This window comes from Apostichopus japonicus, chromosome 16 (assembly GCF_037975245.1).
Source record: "Apostichopus japonicus isolate 1M-3 chromosome 16, ASM3797524v1, whole genome shotgun sequence".
NCBI lineage: Eukaryota > Metazoa > Echinodermata > Holothuroidea > Aspidochirotida > Stichopodidae > Apostichopus > Apostichopus japonicus.
Genome location: NC_092576.1, coordinates 29054529 through 29077886, shown reverse-complemented (window position 1 = coordinate 29077886; position 23358 = coordinate 29054529). Strand labels below are relative to the sequence as shown.

At 34.6% G+C, this 23358-nt stretch overlaps 1 protein-coding gene across 5 annotated transcripts in view; it reads left to right on the top strand.

Moving 5' to 3' along the window:
- Positions 1-2943: 2943 nt before the first annotated feature.
- Positions 2944-23358, top strand: part of LOC139982904 (uncharacterized) — a 36678-nt gene continuing 16263 nt past the window's right edge. For 2 of the 5 annotated variants that reach the window (XM_071996076.1, XM_071996075.1), the window contains exon 1: positions 22292-22894. Coding sequence is in view for 1 of the 5 variants with exons in the window: in XM_071996073.1 (XP_071852174.1) it covers positions 3827-3917; positions 4453-4563; positions 5257-5383; positions 6094-6165; positions 6829-6900; positions 7430-7501; positions 7868-7939; positions 8727-8798; positions 9636-9707; positions 10179-10250; positions 11106-11177; positions 11624-11695; positions 12174-12326; positions 12461-12529; positions 12653-12736; positions 13356-13427; positions 13866-13922; positions 14344-14531; positions 14980-16583; positions 17192-17318; positions 18569-18641; positions 18967-18991 (3429 nt within the window). In the remaining 4 variants the exon portion in view is untranslated. Of the gene's footprint in view, positions 3918-4452; positions 4564-5256; positions 5384-6093; positions 6166-6828; positions 6901-7429; positions 7502-7867; positions 7940-8726; positions 8799-9635; positions 9708-10178; positions 10251-11105; positions 11178-11623; positions 11696-12173; positions 12327-12460; positions 12530-12652; positions 12737-13355; positions 13428-13865; positions 13923-14343; positions 14532-14979; positions 16584-17191; positions 17319-18568; positions 18642-18966; positions 22895-23358 lie in introns of those variants that run through there. The other 3 variants (XM_071996073.1, XM_071996077.1, XM_071996074.1) reach the window with 3 other exon arrangements.

The window sequence follows — 23358 nt, the reverse complement described above, 5'->3', positions numbered from 1 at the left end:
TATTTCTGGAACTGCTTTTGGAGATTAAGACCCATGGGATATTTGGATTGGAAGATGTTGCTTGTTTTGTATATAAGTTACTCTAAATCAAGGCGAAATTCCATCAGTTACGACAACACGCAAAACATACATGAAGGTCTACCAAAGAGTTTTACACATTCATTGATGATCGTTGTATATCATTACCTAACCCATATTTTCGTTTCTGTGAGTTAACAGAAAAATGGTCACTCTTAGACCTTTAAGTACTTTTATGACCAAACTATTCACAGTCGGGATTGTGCAAACATATTGATAAATACATTGATGACATACGTTCATCCGTTATTATTAACTATTTTGCTTTGATTTTCACACCACTTGCTATATGTGCAATTTGTAATTATGTGAAGTCAGAATCGAGGCTACATTTTCATGTTATCATAATAATCTGTTAGTTGATGAGAGTTATACGTTAACCAGTACTGTCCTGCAACGTCCAGCCTTTCAGACCAATCCTGGTGTACAGGGTAGTTACGGCTTTTATACCTGTATTTTAGCAATACTTTAAACAAAAATACAAATATTTTATATACATATTTGCGAGCGAGGTTCTCATTAATGCAGGATCTTTGGATTATACCATAGTCGTAAAAAATCGTCGACCACAGATCAAAGGTTCATTCACGCAGTCGAAAGATCATATGCTTTTCGACATTTACTTTCGTTCTTTCTCATTTCGTTTGATTACATTTTCAATCAGCATTGATAGAAGTTAATGGCATCAAAGAAAAACTAACAGCTCGAAATATTGACAATGTACTCATATGAGAGAGAGATTTACAACAAGCAAGAGAAAAGGAGAAAGAAATATAACACGATCATATTGTAAGTCTTGGTGATTTTGGTTGCTATTGCTGACTAAGTTTCCGTTTTGATGCTTTTAAAAGAACCGGGGAAAAACACGAGATTTATATACAAAGTATTCTTACGTAATAACTAAAAATTGTGACTTATGTATTGGTGCCTCACTTTTTACGAAACTTTATGACATGAAGTACTTATGTCACTTATTGTGTGATTGAAAAAACAAAAACAAGTTGACTTTTATATTACACGATCTAATAACATATTTTTTTTTAAATTTACAATATACGTGAAAGTGTAAATCTGTAGAAGCTTATTTCTTCAAATTAAAGTAATCGGTGAGATGATGTGTTGGTTTTTTTTTTAAGAACGAAAAACTATATTTGGGTCCCTAAGGAAATCAATATGTTAGGACTGTTACAGTAAACTTGAAAAGTATAAGAAATATCTTGAAAGTTGAAAGAGTAATAAACTTGTAGTATGAAAGTATCAAAAATCAGACTGTCCTTAACGTGATCAAACATCCAGTGTAGTTTATTCAATTTTTTATTGAATTTATTCACCTGCTGTGACAGCCCCAACCATTAGAACTGATTCACACAGATATTACAGTAAGTACTGTCAATTTTCAAGTTTCATACCACAGTAAAAACTGGATCGTGCTGATAAATCTGATACATCGGTTACATGTACTATTAGGATTACAGTAATAACTAAGGATATGTGTACTCCAAAGAAAAATGCACGAAGCTGGATTTGTTGGGATTACACGTATCCTCAGTTCTTATTGCAATCCTAATAGGAAATGCTAGCGATTTATAGTACGATCTAAAACTTAAAGATTTATAGTAGTTACTGTGTTATCTGTGTGTATCGGGTGGTTTTTACCAAGGTAAAATATAACAAAATGTCCATACTCCATGAAAACTTTGCATTTTGCGTTCAATGAAAGATCTGTGGATATCGTGGCAAGAAAAATATCACATTTGCACATAATTGTATAATTTCAAACCTGAAAGGTATATTTAAAATATAAATATATGTCTAGTTTATGTATGGTTATACTATTTTTGCATCTCCTGATATGAGAGTACTAATGCAAAGGTGCAGAAAATAAGTCAGCAGTAAGATGTCAATCAACCTTATTCAAATGCCACTTCAGTGAAAACATTTACTTAAAGAAAGCGACCATTCGGTTTCGTATCGAAGAAGAAGAACTGAAAGCGAATTTTAAAACAAAGCTAAGCTCAGTGTTTTCATAAATTTATGGCTTATATTTGGTTATCATTGTTTTTGCATCTCCTGATGTGAGAGATACGTACTACTTGCAATGGTGCAGAAAATAGGTCAGCAGTAAGTTTTCAATTAACTTAATTTATATGCTGGTGCAGTAAAAACATTTACTAAAGTAAACCAACCATTATATTACTCATTGAAGAAGAAGAATAACTGAAAGTTAAAAATGTTAAAAGCAAAAGAAAGCGATGTTTGCATAATCAATACAAATGAACCGTTCTTTGGTAAATACTGTTATACATTATACATATAATGAACAACTGCATGCTGTATTCCTTACTTTGAAAATCTTCACTTTAAAGACGCACTGAACTGCTGATAGTAGTTGACTTCGTATCAGATGCCTTTTCGCTCGTTCATGTGGATGACGCACTGAATGATAGCATTTTCTTTAAAAGGTTTGATTGAAGACGATTCAACTTTAACTGTTGTTAGGTAAGTAAAAAACCGTTTTTTTTTCTAGCCGAAGCAGCTGTAAAATCAATAATCATTTACCAATACTTCTCATGTTCATATAAAAATGTGAATAAGATACTAAAGAGGTTTTAAGCTTATATTTCCCCCGTTGCTGTTGATCTGCTGTACATATTATGCTAATGATGAATTGCACAGCTATGAAAAGACGGAGCAATTGTTGTCTAGTAAGTGATCAAAGATAATAAATAATACATACACTCCTAAGGTATTACCGTTACATAGTTGTTCTAGTTTAAATAAGACAAACACAATACATTATTGAGAAAAAAAAACTGTTAGCAAATAATTTTTCATTCCGAGCAAGACTATATCAGATACGAACCTTCAAGGCATTGGATTTCTAGGTAACCGCCCGATACAGTTACCTCAGGAGTGAACTGGTGTGGATAAAACGCCGCGCCATTCAATTACATGGTGTCAACATCTAAGATAGGAATGAGTATTTCAAACCTTCATTTTCATTATCCGCTCTCCTTCATCTGGAACTCGCTCTCATCTTTTCTATCCACATTTAAAGATATTCCTGTTTAATCTCTTAACCTCCATTACTAATTTCGGCCTATTGTTACACCCTCCCATCAGTCCTTCATCTTTTCAACGATCTTTCCGTTATCTTTACCTCTTCCTTGCACTGTCTTTTTTTGCTCCATTCACAGCTAATTTGTCCAATTTAACTATCTTTCCATATAATTCCGTTGATATCTTTTAAGACAGACCCTTTAGAAAGTTCTGCTATGATCGAAACGCCCAGGCTCTTTAACTTTAACACACATGTAAACTTTCTGGTTATCTGCTTCAAAAGAACTTGATTTGTTAATGCATTGATTCTTGATAAAAGATTCCACAGGCGATTTTAGAGATAAAACTGAAATCAACACTTCTTTAAAAAGCATCACATTTGTACTACAAAATAATATACTTTTTCAGCCCCCCCCCCCCCAAAAAAAAGCTTTAACACCCAGTCATTTTCGGCTTGTCAACAATGCCATATTGGCTAAAATTGTGCGACAAAGTGTTTGCGAACTCCTTATAAACCAAATGTCCGATCAAGTTCAGACTTGGTGGATAGATGCCTGATCATGTAACCTAGAGCCTGCGTGGTTGAGGGTGACATAAGTTTAAGGTCAAGGTTAAACAAACTTAAAATTGTGGTTTAGTCATTTTCTGCTTGTTAAAATTTGAGAAAAACGAGTTAAAAGAGCACGATATGTCGATATTAATTTTATATAGTGCTATTTTGGTATTTACAATCGAGGTGAAATTGTTCGAAAACGTGTGTCGCAAACTCCTTCTTCACCGTAAGTCCGATGAAATTGCCTGATCATGTAACCTTGTTCCTGTGCGATTCATGACGCCACAGGTTTAACGCTAGATGTCAACGTTTACAAACCTACTAAATAATGTGTGTTTACTGTCTCCTTGTCTTCATGTACGAAAAAGCCATAATTTGACACGATTTTTGGAGGCAATCACTTCCGTCATGGAAGAGATGGGATCTGTTACTGAATGCATTGCTATCTACTTTAATATTTTACACATATGATTATAGACAGTGCCCCCTATAATTTGAGTTGTTTACTTTGTGAAAACGAACATCTAAGCGGAATCATATGAAACCAAAAGTTAATTTTTTTTATCAAAGTTCCTAGCAAAAATGAAAGCAATTGCTAAAGTGAGTGAGACAATAAATATTTGATATTATTCAATCTAACGACTCATTAAATAATTATTTAGTTTCCTTCGTATACTAAGGGTGTTTATTATCCACTGTAATGAGTCCAGTGGCACAGTAATATATTTCTTCTAATATATATATTTTTTTCTATGTGATAGCACATTGCAAAATGTGGTTCTGGTCCCTGTTATTGTCGTTACACTATATTCATGGAACGACAATCGATGACACCATGCAGTATAATCAACTAGATATAACAAATAAAACGAGTAAGTTATTCAATATCCGCTCTTTTACCATTACGCCTTATAGGTTAATACATATATTTTTTAAACACCAGTGCCTGGATATTAATGTTGCAATAATCCAATATGATCAATTGTCAATATCAGCAAATGATGTCAACTTACGAAGAATAACCAAGAACGTACAGTAATTAAATTAGTTGTTAAATAACTTCCAGATATTCTCCAAAATTGTTTCAATGGCACTACCGACCAAGGTTCACGGATAAATAAAAATACCAGCGAAGTATCGTACAATAATGAACATCTCGCATAAATTACATATAATTTTCTGCTTTGCTTTTTGACTAAATGCAATTAAAAACCCTCAAAGTATGATTTTCATCATGTTTAGTACTGAATATGGAATGGTCTGAATAGGTAACCATAGAAGACACATAGTAAGCTGCTTAACAGTGGGATGTATGAGCTGTACCGAGACGAATGATTTGAACACCAATGTGCAACATGAATTAGTGTTAGGATATTATGCCTTAACAAGTCCTTGGATGTAATGTTGTTGACAATCCATATTGTAGGAAGTAAAACTAATGTTTATTATATTATAGAAAATATAAATGACTATCATGTTTCCTAAAAGCAAGAATCATCATTGTTTTCCTGGACCACTACATACTTTGCAGGGAAATATTTGTTTTAATGTTTTGTGTTCAACAGAACCAACAGCTTGCGGTGCCAATCATACGTGTGACTGCCATCAAACGAAGAAGACATTTTACCTCGTTGATTGTTCGTTAAGAGCATTGAGTGTAATACCAACGTTACCTCACAATGCCACAGAAATGTAAGATTAAGAACGATTATGCACGGGTCAATTGGTAACTAGGTATTATATAGATATTTACAGTAATATTATTTAACAAATATCACAATGTCAATTTCGTTTACCTACATAAATGTTAAACCCATCTGTATTAGTTATGGTGATGTTTATGAGGAGTGACAGTGCATAGGAATAACAATGTGGTACCCCGTCAAATGGTACTTTCCCTTTAGTGTTATTTTTATTGTTCTAAATTCCTGACTGATTTATGTAGGAATACGATCCTTTATGGAAGGGGCAGAAGCGAATCAAGGAATATAAACAGTATATACAGTATTGTTTTCTACCCAGGGACATTGGTACCGACTCCCATGTAAGGTTGCTGGGAGAGTAGTGGTGGGGGTATGGGGGTCTTACCGAGGTATAAAAGTATACGTGGTGCATTTTGAGGCATATTTAGAATACAGGTAGGTCTAAAGAGGTAGCTCCCAAAGCAAGGTTGTGCTAATAAATACTAAAATGTGTATCTTCGTAGTAATTCTTTCTAGAATGAAGATTGGAGTGGAGTGCTTTACCTGGCCCACTTATCACTTCACTGGTAGAAGTTGAAGAGGTTATTTAATGCATGCACATAAAACCAGTTGTGGCTTTGAAGAAGCAATGGCAATACCAGATATTGCTCACATTCGTTGGCGACTAATAATTGTTTTGTGATATTTCATTACTGACAGAAAGTTATCGCGGAACAGACTCACTAACATACCACCTGGAACGTTCCAATGGACAGTCAACCTGACATCTATGTACGCAATCACAAAGTGAACCTCGCTCAGTATCATTTTAGATATTTACCTTTACAATAATCTTTAATATGAAGGAGATAAAAAAAGATGTCAGAATATGAGAATACAATTAAGACTTGTGAAACGTTTACATTTATTCCGAAGTATCTTTCCGTTTGGTCAGATTTTATGTTAATTTACGATATAACATCTTTACAACAGAAGTGAAAATCGATGTAAATTTTAGAGATTCATTACAGTAATTGACAACAGAATACTACATTGTTAAGTCGGGTAAGAAAGTATGATGGACAGATAGCATATATCCGAATCATGATCTCACGGTTACGGTTTCAATAACTAAGGTTTAAGAGTAGATGTACTAGTTTAAAAATTAAAAATGTTAACATAAATAGCTCTACAATAAATAGTAAAACAAATATGTTACGAAATGTTAACCCTGACTTGCGCCAAACTGTTTTAACAGAAATATTTTACGTATGCTCCCTGCCCTTCATATCTTGCTACGTGAAGTTACACAGTTCAGTTCGTACAAGATATTGATCAGCTGTCCAAGGTGTGACCGATAGTCGTGTTTGAGGGAGAATAAGTGGCAATTGATTTGAAAAGCAAACAAATTGTAGTGTCAGTCTTGAAATGTCATGTTGACTATTTTGTGTCCAGGAAGTTATCGCATAACCAGTTGAGGAGCTTGCACGAAGACACTTTTTCCATGAATCATGAAGTTAGAAGCATGTAAGTATAATGAAACACTGGCTACTAAATATAACCCAAAATGCATGTGTATGTTCATTTCCAACATAAGTTTTTGATGAAATGTTCTAATATCTATACACCGATTTCCCTCCCAATGTTTATGCATATATTGACAAACGTCATGTACAAAATGGCTATTTATGTGCTAGTCTATTTCCTCCTTCAAATATAATAATTGAACGCTGGGATATGTGATTTGTACAGACGAATGATTTGTAGATTATGCGATGGCCAAAAGGAACATTGAAAAGTTTCGAGGCGTGCATGTCCAAACTGATACGTTTCCATACTCAATGTGTTTTACTCTTTCCCTTTTTACCGAGTAGACTATTAACGAGGTATATCAAAGAAAACATGTTTCATTAAATTGCCTAGCTATCTGTTTGCTAATAGAAAATATTTCAGCTTAATGGTAAACACTGTCGTGGATGGAAAGTGCCTGTTCATATACTAATGCTTAATAGTAGTGGTAACATTCATGTTTACGTTTTGTTATTAATTATCGTAGAGATATGTCATACAACTTGATCAGAGAAATCCCTGCTGGATTATTTACCAAGAATTGGATTATTTCAAATATGTGAGTATATGTATTTCCTATATAAATAGTCGTTTGTTCAGTTTCCTATGAAATTCCGGAAATTAAATTGTAAGGAGCAAGCAGTCTTCCCCACAGAAAGGATCTGAAGAATGAACATACCGAGGGAAACACCACTTTCCTGATATACCTTTTGATTGAGAAAAAAATCTTAATTAATTCGTTTCCTTAAACGACGGATTGTTTTATTCATCTTTGATTAATATATTAAATATATTATATAACAAATATATAACAAATATATTAAAGACATGGATACTTGGTACCTTATTCAGGTTTACATACACCAATCTGCTTTACAATGTATAATTGTAGAACATTCATATTCCTATTTGATTTTCATTACAGAATCTTGTCAGGAAACCGACTCGAAGCTTTACCAGAGGCCTTGTTGTCAAATAAGACCAAAATGCAACGATTGTAAGTTGAAAAAGAATATTTTTATATTACTTAGACTATATAGCCATTATAAGACATCGTTAAGTAAATCATTTACTAGATCCTATTCGAAAACACCACATGCAGATTACATTGCAATAGTTATACAAACACATTGCATACAATAAATGATGTAGCGGACACATTAACACTCACATAGAAGATAGTATTTGATATTTTATAAAAATGACATACTTTTCAAGTTAGTAATATGTTATATAAATTTTGTGCTCTTAAACGTGAAATCTGGATTCCATCTGCGCAACATACACATATATAATAATTTTCCAGGCAGTGTTTTACGTAACAATATGATATTATATGATTTTAACTGTCTTCTTTGTTCTTGTTTGTACACTACAGCAAAAGCTAAATCGTTTGGTCAAAAAGAACAAAGTAACATACTCAGAAATCTTTACTCTTAGCAAAACAACACTGCAAGAGTTAAAACCAAAAAGGCCACTCTACAGAACTATTACCGCCTTGAAAAAGCGAAAAACAAGAACAAACATTGCGACCCTGCCTCTGCCCCACCTTCATCAAATACAATATCACAAGCCGCGATACTATATCATTGTATCTTATAATCACTCAATTGATTTAATTATCCCTTATTGTGAAAGAAATACCATAAGGGTTATTTTAAGTTCAACACATTGAACATCGGTAAATAAACGATTTTATCTACTAGATATTTACTTTAAAACATGTTTAAAATCATTGTAATGCTGAAACTTAAATCTCTTACTTCTGTCTGTTCTTTTGAAAGAATTCTATCCCAAAATTTTATCCAGAAAATACCAAAGGATTTGTTTGCGAATAACCCAATTCTTCATTATGTGTAAGTGTTAAGTTTACTCTTACAAAACTCTTTAGGTTAAAATAGTTATGTCTGTCTGTCTATCTGTATGTTTGTTTGTCAATCTGTCTGTCTATATGTCCATCTGTCTGTGTATCTATCCATCTGTATATCTGTCTGTCTATCTCTCTCTCTCTATTTATCTATATGTCTATCTATCTGTCTATCAATTTGTATACCTTTCTATCTGTCTGTATATGTATCTATCTTTCTATCAACCAATCTGTCTGTGTATACGTCTGTCTATATGTCTGCCTGTCTGTCTATCGATATGTCGGTCTATACGTCTGTCTATTTCTCGTTAATATCTATGTGTTTGTCTGTCTATCTATTTCTCGTTAATATCTATCTATATCGCTGTCTATCTATCTGTATGTTTATCTCTCTATCTATATATGTTTATTAAGCATACATAGCGAGTGCATAGCTTTGGCCTCGGTGCGCGGTCGAAATCACAAGTCCATCAGACGGGTCTACGTGCGAGGATTCAACCGAGTGCGTTGTCTCGAGTGAATAATGTAGCAATAATGGACGCAGAAATGATGACAAGATTCGTATTTAATGCTGTTATTCCAGTTTATTAAGACATGAATGTGAAAAATATAGTGTAATGAGAAATAAAGAAACCTACGTATATGGAATGCAGCTTTCTTGGTAAACACTTCGATTGAGCAAGAGGAGCTTTGAAAGAAAACTTTGCCTTTAATGACGTATGTTTGACAAACTGTTGTTCATCTATCAATAATAATGACATTAAAAATCTGGATCATCGGGACTTTATTAAGGCTTATACACACCAGTCTGCTTTGTTTCATTCAGAGACTTGTCAGGAAACCGACTGGAAGCTTTACCAAAGGCCTTGTTTTCAAATAAGACCAAAATGAAACGACTGTAAGTTGAAAAAGAGTTTTCTTCTTTTACTTAGACTATATAGCCACTGTAAGAAATCGTTAGGTAAATAATCACATAGAAGTTAGTGTTTGATATTTTGTACAAAAAAATGCTTTCAACTTATAAATATATAATGTAAAGGTCATGCTCGTAAACGTGCAAAAATTTATTCGATCTGCCAACACACAGATATAATAATGTTAAAGCAATGTTTTACTTAACAATAAACTATCTCTGGCATTAGCAATTTTGATTGATTGATTGTATAACTACCTTCTTTTGTGATATGATATTGTATTAACGTATTTGTTCTTTTTATTTTTACCTGTCAGGCCTTGGTAATAGTATGTGCTGTCATAAAACGTTCATCTCACCTTTGCTATACTGACACATGAGCTATTCCATTTATCAGTACGTGTTAAACCCTTTCAATGCTATCACATTAAATTGCTTTTCTCTATTCCAACACAGATATTTATCAGATAACCTACTAACTGACATACCCCCTGGATTTTTCAAGTCGACGCCGAACCTGATCCACCTGTAAGTGTTGTGATGTAGTTATTCACTTCAGTTAGACTGAACAGATTCGTGTTGGCGAGGCGTTGGATATTTGCGGTTAACTGGCTAGAGACGACTCTGTCAACTGAGTTTCTCTTTCAAATTTCCAGAACTTTGTTCTCATGAACAGAGTATATGCATATCAAGAGTTATTGAGGGCTAACATACTTAACAAAAATACCACTAAAGCATAACTAAACCGACAAAATTGGACGACTTTAATATTTTAACAATAGGTAAAACAAAACGAATGGAATAACACCCATCCTACGCGATAACGTACACTTGTTAAGCTGAGCGAGATCTTTTCATTTGTCGAGCCATACGATCTTTTGAAGCAAAGCATCAAACTTAGAAATGCGACAGAATACAATGATGCTCCTGGCCTAGAAGAACCATCGTAGACGTTTCCCTTTGTAGTGAAATATTTCAAGGGCAATATACTATCATAACGTAACTGAATTTTTTACTTCTGTTTAAAAAGAATCACACATTGTTACTGCCGAGAGATTCCGCTTAGTCATCAATCGAAATTAATTATCCGATGAATTGAAGTGATAATGTTTGGTGACGTAAAGATACGTAAATGACTATTCCAAGCCATGTTGATTGGAAATGTAAGCCGATTTCCAAATGTTTCGGTAGAGTTTACTACTATCTAGCTATGTAACAATGTTCCCAGTTGAAGACTGACCAATGAGTTGGGATATGAATGTACATTGATACAGTGATATGTGACACTTTGAAGAACCATCCTCAGGTTTAAGAGTAGCAACTCTCTCTTTTAATATCTGTTTTACATAACAATAACAATAACAGAAATTTCGTTCTCTATAGCTATCTTGCAAACAATAAATTACATCACGTTCATCAACGCTTCTTTAACGGACTAGGAAACCTTTCTTACTTGTGAGTATAAGTATTTTTAGCTATAGCTCTATTAATCTTGTCCACGTGAAGTGTAGCTGGACTAGCTAGCTTATATTGTATTTAACAGAAGTGATTTAATATGAGTACGTTGTTTTGACGTGGTATACATATATACATCTTATCATTTATATGACATTTGGTTTCTTAGTGACAAATACAATGTTGTACTACCCGCTAAGTGTGGTGATATTCAATCAGAAAGGGCTTTATTTCTGTCAAATCATTGATATAATTTTTAAAGTATTGTCATTTCAATGAACTTTTATACGAAGATTGTCAACTGCCATGTAACGTATGGTATTGAAATCCGGGTCATATCCTGGTAAGCCGGTCACAAAAAATATTGTCAACAATTAATAGTAATCGTAGAGAATGTTTTTCTAAAAGCAAAGAATAAGAAACTGTGTCCAAAACATTTCTTGCAGGTCACTTTCAGGAAACAACATTGGACAACTACCGGCGAATCTCTTTAGTAAAATCACAATCAATTTTGGCATGTAAATAATTTCAAAAATTCTATAAAGTACTATTTCAACTTATTTTTATGACGAAAAGCACCAAGTAGTCAAATCATGAACAACCCATGCAGATATATGTTCTACTTTCAGAGAGTTTAAAATGACAAAGTCCTGCTTATCAGCTGTATAGTAGAATTAACATGTATTACCTTTCCTCTTAACCAACGAACATCCTACCCACCTTTTATGTAGTGCAATGTTTTACCACCGATATTGGTGTGCCAATTTAAATAATGAATATCAAGACATATAAATGCAAATAAAATGAATTGAAGTACTTTTATACACATTTATCGTGATTGTCAAAGATTCTCATAGTCGAATGATAGTTTTCAATTAAAGCCAAATGAGATCATACAAGTCAAATCATATTCTCATGAATTTATCAGTCGTTATTTTCCTGCTACACACGTTAAAGTTATTGGCCTCTTTACTTGTTATTTAACATGCGCTGCAGAGACCTTTCAAACAACAGTTTAACGGAAATACCGTTCGGGCTGTTTAATTCTAGCCATACGAAGCACGGCGCACTGATCCTGCTATTGCAAAGAAACAACCTCACTCGCGTACGAAATGGATTATTCGATGGATTTAGTCGACTACGACATATGTGAGTAACATACCTTCTTATTTATAGACTGACCAGGTATATGTTTGGCCCTTTAGCCTTATATTAACCATAACGACATCACATGTTGTCTCCTATCAATCCGTTGAACACTTGTATCCTATTTTCGGTTTAAGATTTCTCAATAACAACGAAATCAGTGAAGTGGAGAAAAATGCTTTTGCAGACATGCCCATTAAAAACATGTAAGTCAAACTTGGTCGTTTTAATAAATAAATATAATAGAAAAATATATTTTTAGTTCCTTTTTTCCCTTCCCGAGAACATGGATGAACGACATTAAAACAAACTTTCATTCTATTTCAAAGCTACCTCTTTAACAACAAAATCACTATACTCAACAACAGTTTATTCACGAGAAGATCGAAGAGAAAAATAGTTAAAACAGCTCTGTGAGTACCAGCAGAATGTTAATCGTTGTTTATCTAGTTATCATTGTCGTCGATTGCATCATTGACGTGCGGAGAAATTCAAATACGGTGGTAAAGGAGTGGGAAGGGTGGTGGTGGTGGGGGGGGGGGAGGGAAGGAAATTAAACATTCCGCGACATAGTTAAGGAGGGAAAGTGCCTTTATAGGAAGACATGGAACGGCACCGGTTGTAACCGACTTTCATGTAAGGGTTAGAAATAAGCATATATGATTATCTCTGAATGCCAGGCTGTGTTAAATAAGTACCGTATTTTGTGTAAGGCTGAAAAAGGAGGGGAGCGTACAGCCATATCAACTGTTTTATTCTGAAAACATAAAACGCCAATTGAGGCATTTACCATGGTAACATCCACTCATCTGTCTACCCTTCTGCTGATAATGATTACAACAGTAAATTTTGCAAATGAATAGAATGGACATTTTGTAGATTGATGTTTCATTGTTTTTTCTCTTTTTCATCCGAATAGTCATTAACTATGAAAATTTGTTAAATTTTGTTAAAATCTCCGTCCTTTCTATTTCGGTGTTTAATTTTGTTAAAATCTCCGTCCTTTCTATTTCTGTGTTTGACCATCAAAAGACATCTTTACAAAAACCGTCTAGAATACATCTCAGAGAATGCTCTCGAAGATATGCCCGGTCACATGAAACTGTAAGTTAAGAACTTTTTTTGGCATCCATTAAAACATTTCAACTTGAATTTCTCTTGTCAAAGTCATGGTTTATTTACACAAGACACTTCATATTGTCCAAAACATGTCATGTATTTAAATATTTGACCTCCCTTGTACCTTTGCATGTAAATAGGAATGTATGTTTGGTAGATCCAATGTTGCTTTCTTACTCTTTTGTATGTCTAATGTCGTCGTTTATTTAAAGGATGGCTGCATTTTCTAGTACCGATCAAACATAAATCAATAAAACATAAAAATATAGTGTTTCTTACTGCAACAGAATAGAATCTCACGGAAATACCTATGACAATATATGACATCAACATTGTCCATACATCAATTGGTCACTTCAAGATTCAACACGAACAGTTAATAACTTACAGAAAATATCTTTGCATCATTATGATTCCTAACAGACTGCTTAACTGTGGCTACCTAACATCTCTGCCGATGTCAAACAGAAATATCACCAGGTATTGTAAAACAAAAACACATAAAAACAAGTAAATTCTTCATGACGTTTAAACTATAAATTGTGTTTTCTGCTCATCACCACATGATAAGGGGAGTGAGACAAACGTGAAATCAAGAATCTGAGATGCATTAACTGCAACTCCTCTTTCCGTATATATTTGTTTCATGAAAGTCGCTGCGCGAGAGCAAGATATATCTGAAAATGCTATATCTTTGTGAATGCTTAATGTGTTTGTTCGTGTATATCAGACCAAAGATATCAGCTAAAATAAACAAAGCAGTTAAGAAAGGTTTTACTTACATTTAAGCAGAAATTTTATCAACTATTCATACATCCAACCTCCTAAAAAGAGCCAAGAAACAACCGTCCTGTTAACGCGTTCACATCATAATTTGAAATTGTTTTTTTTCTTTTCAAAGTGAATGCGTTACCAGCAGATTTGTTCCAACACTCATGTATAAGACATATAGACTTAAGTTTGTCTTCTATGAGGTCCTACGGCACCAAGGCTTTAACTGTACATGGAAATCTCGGACACTTATATGTAAACCATGTCCCCCTGGTAGCTATGGCAACGAAAGTGGTCAATGTACTCCTTGCCCTGCAGGTAAATGAAATCTGAAAGAACTGTTAACGTATAGCAGTAGCGTATACAGGCTTTCAAATATGGGATTGGTGGAAGGGAGGGGGGGGGGGGGTAAACTCTCCGACTGATTAAGCAATGGGCCATGGACCTATGGGAATCAGCACAGGCAAATTACGGATTTAATAAAGGAGAGGTGTAACCTGGGGCAGCTGAAACAAATTCGCAAGTGGGTGTTATTTTGATCCTCCGCCAGACCAAAATCGAAGTTTAAAGGTCAAACTAAGTCTTATTTAATCTTCAAATGAGGTCTAGAACTATTTAGGTCAACAACTTCCACGTAAAGAAACCTAAATGGTGACGAGTTTCTGAGCATATGAAAATATTGCACTATATTATGTTATAGCTTAAACATCCATTGGAATTAAGTAGATCAGTTATATTTATCGGTGGCTTCCTTCTGCTCATGTAGGTGGTTTTTATCAAGATGATATCGGAACCAATTCGTGTCTTCACTGTCATATCGGTAGCTTCGTTAAAAATGGAAATGGCTCGTCAGCAACGCAGTGCATATTGTGTCCCGAAGGAACTAAACAAAGTACTTTCGCTGGATACCGAGCCTGTCCCTGTAAAGAGAACTTCACTCGCTTACATCGATTCAAGAGATGCTCAGTATGTCTAGAAGAAGGATTGGATTGTTCTCAAGATTACAAGGCTCTTTTACCTGGCTATTACTGGAATTGGACTTTTCCCAATGCAAGTTTAATGGAATATTCTAATTATGTACTGAATCTACAAACTGAAAATGTGAATTATGAACAATCCACCGTTGAATATAAGCAATTGATTCCCAGAGTATTTGCTTGTTCAAGACCTGAAAATTGTATGAATAATAACAGTTATGAAGTTGATGGAATAGCTGGTTCATGTGCGGTGGGTTACAGAGGATGGCTCTGTAGTAAGTGTGTGAGGGGATATTATTCTGTCTTAGGATTTTGCCTTCCGTGTCCACATATTGTGTGGGTCTGTTTTGAAATCAGTATGACTGTTTGTATTTTCATCCTCTTCCTGGGGTTTGTGATCGTGAAAAACAAGAAGCAGAAATGTTCAGAAGAAGGAAGAACCATCGCAGACATTGTATTGTCTAGGGTCAAAATTGTTCTAGGTTTTTACCAGGTTGTTGGTGAGCTATTCGAGGCATTTCACAGTGTCAGTTGGGCTGGAGTGTTACATTATGTTGGAAAATGGATATCGGTACTTGAATTTAACATTTTGAAGTTGATTGTGAAACCTGATTGCTTACACGAGAAGCTTTCATTGAATCCTAAGCTCCAATTTAAAATCGCTGTCTTGTTTCCCCTTGTCGTTATTTTGATTGCGTTTGCTTTTGAACAAAGTGTTAGAGTATATTTCAAGTACAAAAAACGCTACGATGGGCATAATCTCACATTTAGGCTTGCCGAAACGAGATCTGCACTATCAACGTGTGTCCTGTTAATTATATTTGTGACATATCCAGCAACTTGTGACATCATATTCAGTTTGTACCCTGGTGCCTGTGATACATTTGCGGTTTACAAAGGAAATGATATTACAATTACTTTGCTTCGAGCTGATTATGACATTTTATGTAGTGATCTCTTCTATTACCAGATATTTGCTTTTATTGCCACTGTTTTGTATGTTATATCTTTTCCTGTATTGCTCTTACTTTGTTTGAGTACATATATCAAGAGACAGCGTGATAACAAACACCTTTCAGAACCAGACACCAACCACCAACTCAAAAGTGAAGATCACTTCATGAGCAAAGCTGTCGCATTGAACAGTAAAGATCATATCGAAACTCATGCCATTCCCGTCTGGCTGAACTTTCTCTGTGAGAATTTTAAGCCCGGATTTTGGTTTTGGGAAATTCTGGAACTTTCCAGGAAGGTCACGCAGACAATGTTGATTACATTACTAGGATGGGATGATCCACTGACCAAGTTAATTACCATCGGTGTATCTGTGTTGTTTCTCACACTCCACGTGAAGTTTTCACCAATGAAGAGCCCTTTTGAACAACGATTACAGGTGAGTTTGTCCAGAATTGAAAGCGATGTACATGTTGTAACGGCCATTTTAGCTATTTAAGCCAGTAATTCATTGAACGTGTTAAAAAATTTCCTCGTTGAATGGATGTTGACAGATTGAACGATTTTATTTCCAGACCGTTTAAGGTGTTTACGTATGGATTAAAATCGTGGCTCGTTAATACATTGGGCTTGTACTGTTGGCCTGTTAGTGTACACTTGATAAAACAGCAGTTGCAACTAACTATAAATGCTTGTGATTCATTTTGAAATTTAGCATTGCCCCGGGAACTCTCGTATCAGTGTTTAGTATCGCAACGTAGGATGAATCATTTATGTTAGTGATATAGTTAGTAGTAATTGTCAATTCAAATTTAGAACTACCCTCAGTTGACCTGCCATGACCACTTTCGAGTGATCACGTGACCGCTTCTGCTGTAACGAGTTCAACTGTTTCGGATTGTCAGGTATCGCATGAGACTACAAAGTCTAAAGATCTCGTAAAGAACTCTTGCTTATGAAAGGAAATACATAGAACACAAACGGTAGCAAGTGCGCACATATAAAGTCACTGATTATTTTATATTTCCACATATTTCCTCCTTTCAGCTCATTTCCCTCGCTTTGATTTTTGTGAACGCTCTTTTCGCTGCTGTTCCTCTGTCCAGTGAATACGGGTATGGCATATCAATTGGTATTATAACGTTAGACGCGGCCATTATAGTTATTGTTTCAGGTAAGGCTGTTCTCAATACAAATTGGGAAATAATTTTCTAGATCTTTGTTAAGAAAACTTACGTTATCAACATTCTTGGCATTGTATATTTTTTAAAAGTAATTCAAAGCACATTATCATTAACAGTCATTTTTAGCTTTGTGTACAAGTTAAATTATAGAAACGCAAATTCATATTTGTATATCACTGTTTACTTAACGGTGGAAACCAATAACTAGTTGAGTGGCTCTCAATTAACTAGTTATTATTAACTAACTTAAAGGTACGTAAATTAGTGTTCTACTTATGTTAAAAACTGTACTTCATATGTCCAATGTCCAGTGACTACGGACATTACATATCAATTGGTATTTCAAACGTTAGACGCGGCCATTATAATTGTTGCTTCAGGTAAGGCTGTTCTCAGTACAAAGTGGAAAATAGAATTCTAGATATTTGTTTAGAAAACTTATTCTTGGTATCGTATGTTTCTTCGGTAATTCAAAGCAAATTATCATAAACAGTAATTCAAGTTGTGTAGAAGTTAAAGAATAAAAACGCAAATTCATATTTTTTATATCACTGTTACTTAACGATGTAACTAGTTTAATAGCTCTCAATGAATGACCTAGATATTATTAACTAACCTTAATTAGTGTTCTATTTAGGTTAAAACAGTGAACTTTATGGAGCCGATATTATGTTAACGGTGAGAATGTTGATCGTAGTGTAACAGGGAATCACACAGCGAACTTTAACGACTTCTAGACAACATTATACTTGCATCCCCTAAACAATGCCAGATGGAAAAAAGTACTAATAAAGTTAGACAAACTAACATTAATAATTCTTCATTTTGTTTATATCAAGTGCTTCTTTTGAGGAAATCTTTTTAATATCATATGTTGTTTCTGCATGTTACTTGATCAACACTGCGGGAAATCTGCTCAACTTGAAGACGGGTAAATAATGAGTGTTCTTAAGTACCGTACTCAAATAGGTGTCACTGAAATTAGTTTTCATAAAAAACTGACCGCAGTTTCAATGTTTTGAATTGAAAAATTACCAGACGAGCAAACGTTGTATTATCGTCTTCGATGACAATTTCTTAGTGATCGTAAAGTGATTAATTTTGCTTGTCGTCAATCCATTTCCGTTAAACAAATCATGTTGAATAAACCTTGCAGTTATGTATGTTGATAAGTTGATCGAAATTGATTTGTATATTCTCTAGGAAGCGAATAACGTTAACTCTCTAATTCGAATTACAGGTGAGGCAATACTTCCTGTGTACCGTTACATCAAAAGAAGCTGTAAAACAAAATACATCGACCACATTTCCATGTGATTATGAATTGATTTCACATCTATAACGTCGGCTCTAAAAGCGATATGAATTTTATTGGAAATATTGACCTGACAGAGGGGTTGACTATCAGCTATACGAACATTGTAAAGACATATCTTACCAGCTTAACATTGAAATAAGTCAAAAGTGTCCTTGTAGGCACAGAAATCCGAGATACGTGATTTAGATGACTAAGTAATCTAAATATTGTAACTAATATAAATCGCTTGCGTTACTCGAGCGGACGTTTAGCTCCCAGAAGTCGGAAATTTCCGCTGCATTAACTCGCAACCTAACTAACAACACATTTCACTTTTTCAGGAATAAACCAGCGGCAGCCTACTAAAATAGTGGAGAGTGTTGATCAACTTTTCTTGTTTCTAACATGGTTGTTGAACTCAATTACATTGGGCAGATACATTTTTAACAGTGGGTACTACTTGTTAATAGTAACACTGGGGTTACATTGTCGGCAGTTGTTTTTATCTGTTTTTTAAGTTATTGTACTTTTATAGCTATTATCTTAATATGAACGCTTCATCTCGATAAATTAATATGAAGGAAAATGGTCTCAGGATTGTTTGCTCTCCAAAAAATCAACGTATCCTGTCGGTCGATCATCTGAATAGCTGAATGTTTAATGAACAACTAATGTAGGAGTTACTCTTTTAAGAATTGTTAATTAACAACGATCGCTAATACGTCATATGATTGTCAGTCATTATATTGTTTATATTGTAAAAATTAAGTATTCAGTAAATTAGGCCTCAAAATCACTTCTTATGGTAATGACGATAGACCAAGCTATCATGTCTTTAACGTTTCTGTTGTAATTACATATTTGCGTGACACGCTGTATAATAAAGCACATAGAAATACAAACTTAAGAAACAGTTCAATTGTATAATTCTAAATATTTAACATTATAGTGTGTTATTACTTACTGTTCTTAGCTGAAGGCTTAACCAAAAGAATGGAGAAGTACAAATAAATAAATAAAGGCATGCTCTAACTTTCAATAAAGTATAACATCCATTAACCACATGACAATTATTACTTTCATCATGTTTAACCTGTAATCCTATATCGTTATTTCCTCGTTGTAAATAATTGATTCTCCTGGAGTTATCCTTTGTAATGATAAACTATTAAATTTATCACCACTACACTCAGTTTTCTATGATCTGTTTTGTCTTTTCATACATATAAACAATAAGTTTACTCGAAAAACTCTAACTCTTATTGAGACTTATGCAAATTTTCTACGTGCAGTCTGCTTGTATGTTGCTGCTGTTTGGTGCCATCACGGTGGATTGGTTTTATATAATTTAAAACATCAATGATGAGCGGGTTACAATTCAGTAATGACGCAGAACGACTAGCGTTTAAGTATATACCAGCCTGAAATCGAACGGCTAATGGGGGCACGTGATTGCAAAAGACGTTGTTACTAATGTAATACACCGTACTGTTTAATCTCAACGACTGCTTTATAGACAAATGAGAATGACTGAACGGTAACGGCTTTAATTCTACGGTAGACATTCCCTTTCTCATAACACGAAATATGAATACAGAACAGAGGACTTATATACGATCGCTCACCAAGGTACACAATCATGGTTTGACATCAGAAAAAAATAATATCCTACTCTTTCTAATTCGTTCTGTTACATCTGTTTGATAGACGTTTCACCTCAGTGTCTCTCGTTCGTAACGTTTTTTTTTTGTTACTTCTGTCTGATAGCTGTTATTCTCTTCCTTCTCATTGCTAGTTTCTTACTACAGCGCCCTCTACTATCGTTTGCTAAGTTCTACTTTCATCACTTCAGGAAACATTCGGTCGCCTTTAACAGAAACGGAAATTCTTACATACATATAGTCTGTTCGATTTATAAGTCGTGTTGCCTGTTTGAATATAACGTTGTACCCTACACCCCTACTTGCTTACACATTAGTCTCAATTAGTTTCTGTTTCAACCACAATAAGTAAGTACTAGAAATGTTAACATTTTATTACAAAAAGGTTAACAAAGTGCTGTTAAATGAAAACAATATAGGTCTATGTGTTTGCTACTAAGGGAGCTTCAGTAGGAGTTAGGAAATTCTTACGAAGAGACACACTGGGAAGAGATGTCTGAATTACTTTACCTTTGTCGAGACCATAAATGAGCTTTGGGGATGAAAACCACAAATTTTGACATTCCCAAACGTAATTTGTTTCTAATATGTAAAATAGTGTAAAACAGAAATGCAACCCTTTAAATGTTTGTAGTTCAATTATGACAAACACCTGTTCTGGGTCATCCTGCTTCCCCAAAATAAAGGGTCGGGTTTTCGGTAGGTCTTCCAAAAATGCAGGAATATTGTAACCAACATGTAAAGTAACATATACTATATATTAGCCTTTAAGCAAGAGATCCTTGTATTAAATTATCACTAATAGTAGTATCACTTTCGACAAAAGAGGAAACAGCGGGAGATTCAGAACTGCAACATGCAGTATAATTATTACATACTCGTGTCTATGGTATGAGCAGTGCCGTAGATCGAGATGGGTATATGTGTGTGTGGGAGGAGGGGGGGGGGAGACCCTTTCACCTGTACAGTCGGTGAAAGACTGCATCAGTAGGCAATATGAAAAAAAAACAGGAAAGAGAAAAAACAGGAAAGGAGAAAGGAAAAGTAGAGGAAGAAGGAAGTTAAAAAGGGAAGAGAGAATAAAAAGAGAAGAGAAGCGAGAAAGTGGCGTACTAAGCGGCGGCGGGCAGTCCGCCAGGTACCAGTCAGGGAGTGTTATGTACAGCTCTCCAAAAGTAATAAAAACAAAATTAAATGAATAGTTATTTTTGGATGATACGGGTGGCCAGTTGCATAGGGAAGGTTCAAATTTATCTTCTTTTCTGTGGCACTGGAACCCAATTGCCCACGGCAGCCTACTCCTTTGGACGCTAAAAATACTGCATTGGCGTTATGCAGTTATCATCTAGCTTTTTACAATTACTCACAATGGAAAATGACACACAAATTGTGTTTCGAATATAGAAATCCAAAGGGATCACGTTACGCTGTATAACAATACTTCAGCATACACCCTGATGCCCAGCAATGTATTATTCTTGGACCTTGCACCTTAGACGCAACAGAGGTTCTATAACGTATTTGCACTACATCAAAGCGAAACTGAAATAACTTGTGATGTGAGACAAATAAATAGTCCACATCACGAGACAATTCATATCTGCTACGTTATATTGAAAGTGAATTTCTGAACATGATAAGCATAATATAAACGTGGTCATCGATGCGTGGCTGTAATAACTTCAACGCATTTATAAAAGCGAACTTCTACGAATTTAACGTCAGTTTAACCAATGTAGTAAATGATCCAGAAAATAAGTCGGCAGTAATTTGTCAATTGACCTTATTCATATGCCAGTTCAGTAAAATATTTATTGAAAGAAACCAACCATTTGGTCTCGTGTTGCAGAAGAAGAAAATCTAAAAGCGAATTTTAAAAGAAGGGGAATTCAATATTTGCATAAGTTTATGGTGAATGTATGATTATATATATATATTTTTTTTCATCTCCTGATATGAGAGACACGTACTTTTTGCAATGGTGCAGAAGATACGTCAGCAGTTAGTTGTCAATTGACCTTATTCATCAGCCTGTTCAGTACAAACATTTACTTATCGAAACTAACCATTTGGTTTCGTATTGAAGAAGATGAAGGAGAAGAAGAACTGAAAGCGAATTTTAAAAGAAAGCGGAACTCGGTGTTTTCATAAATTTCTAGTTTATGTATGATAATAAAGCTTTCTGCATCTACTGATTTGAGAGATACGTACTACTTGCAATGGTGCAGAAAATAAGTCAGCAGTAAGTTGTCAATTGATTCTATTCATATGCCAGTTCAGTAAAAACATTTGCTCATAGAAACCAACCATATGGTTTCTTATTGAATAATAATAATAACAACTGAGAGCAAATTTTAAAAGAAAGAGGAAATTGGTGTTTGCGTAATCAAACGTTTTTGGTCATTGCAGTTATACACATTGTATATTGCGAACAACTGCATGCTGTTATCCTTACTTTGAAAATCTTCACGATAAAGACGCACTCACTTAATGTTAGAAGTTGACTTCGTTCGTTGCTGTGGGTGATACTTAAATGTACTGTTTGATAGCATTGCCTTAACAACGTTTGATTCATATTGATGACGATCCAACTTTAACTGTTCCTTAGGTAAGTTAAAAAAGTCAATTATCATTTACTAATATTTCTAATATTTACTAGTATAAAGCTTGATACACCCACAATTATAGTATTGTGCATGATAAAAAAAGAATGGAAAACTGGAAAGTGAAATCATTTATTTCCTACATGCAATATACAGGGAGATGAAATATTGTACTTCACCCACATCAGTAATGTTAGGATGTGTGCATATGCGCGTGAGGGTGGGTGCGTCGGTACGCGAGTAGGTGAGCAAAAGAAAGTGTGTCGCGAACGCCTTCTAGACCGTTAGTTCGATCAAGTTCAAAGTTAGTGGGTAGGTGGCCGATCATGTCAACTTTTTGCCTGTGAGATTGATGACATCATATATCAGTGGTCAGAGATCGAAGGTTTTCAACATATTTTCTGCTTATCAACATGTAGGGAAAATGCATTACACCATACGAAATGTATAGAACAATGATATGAAATGT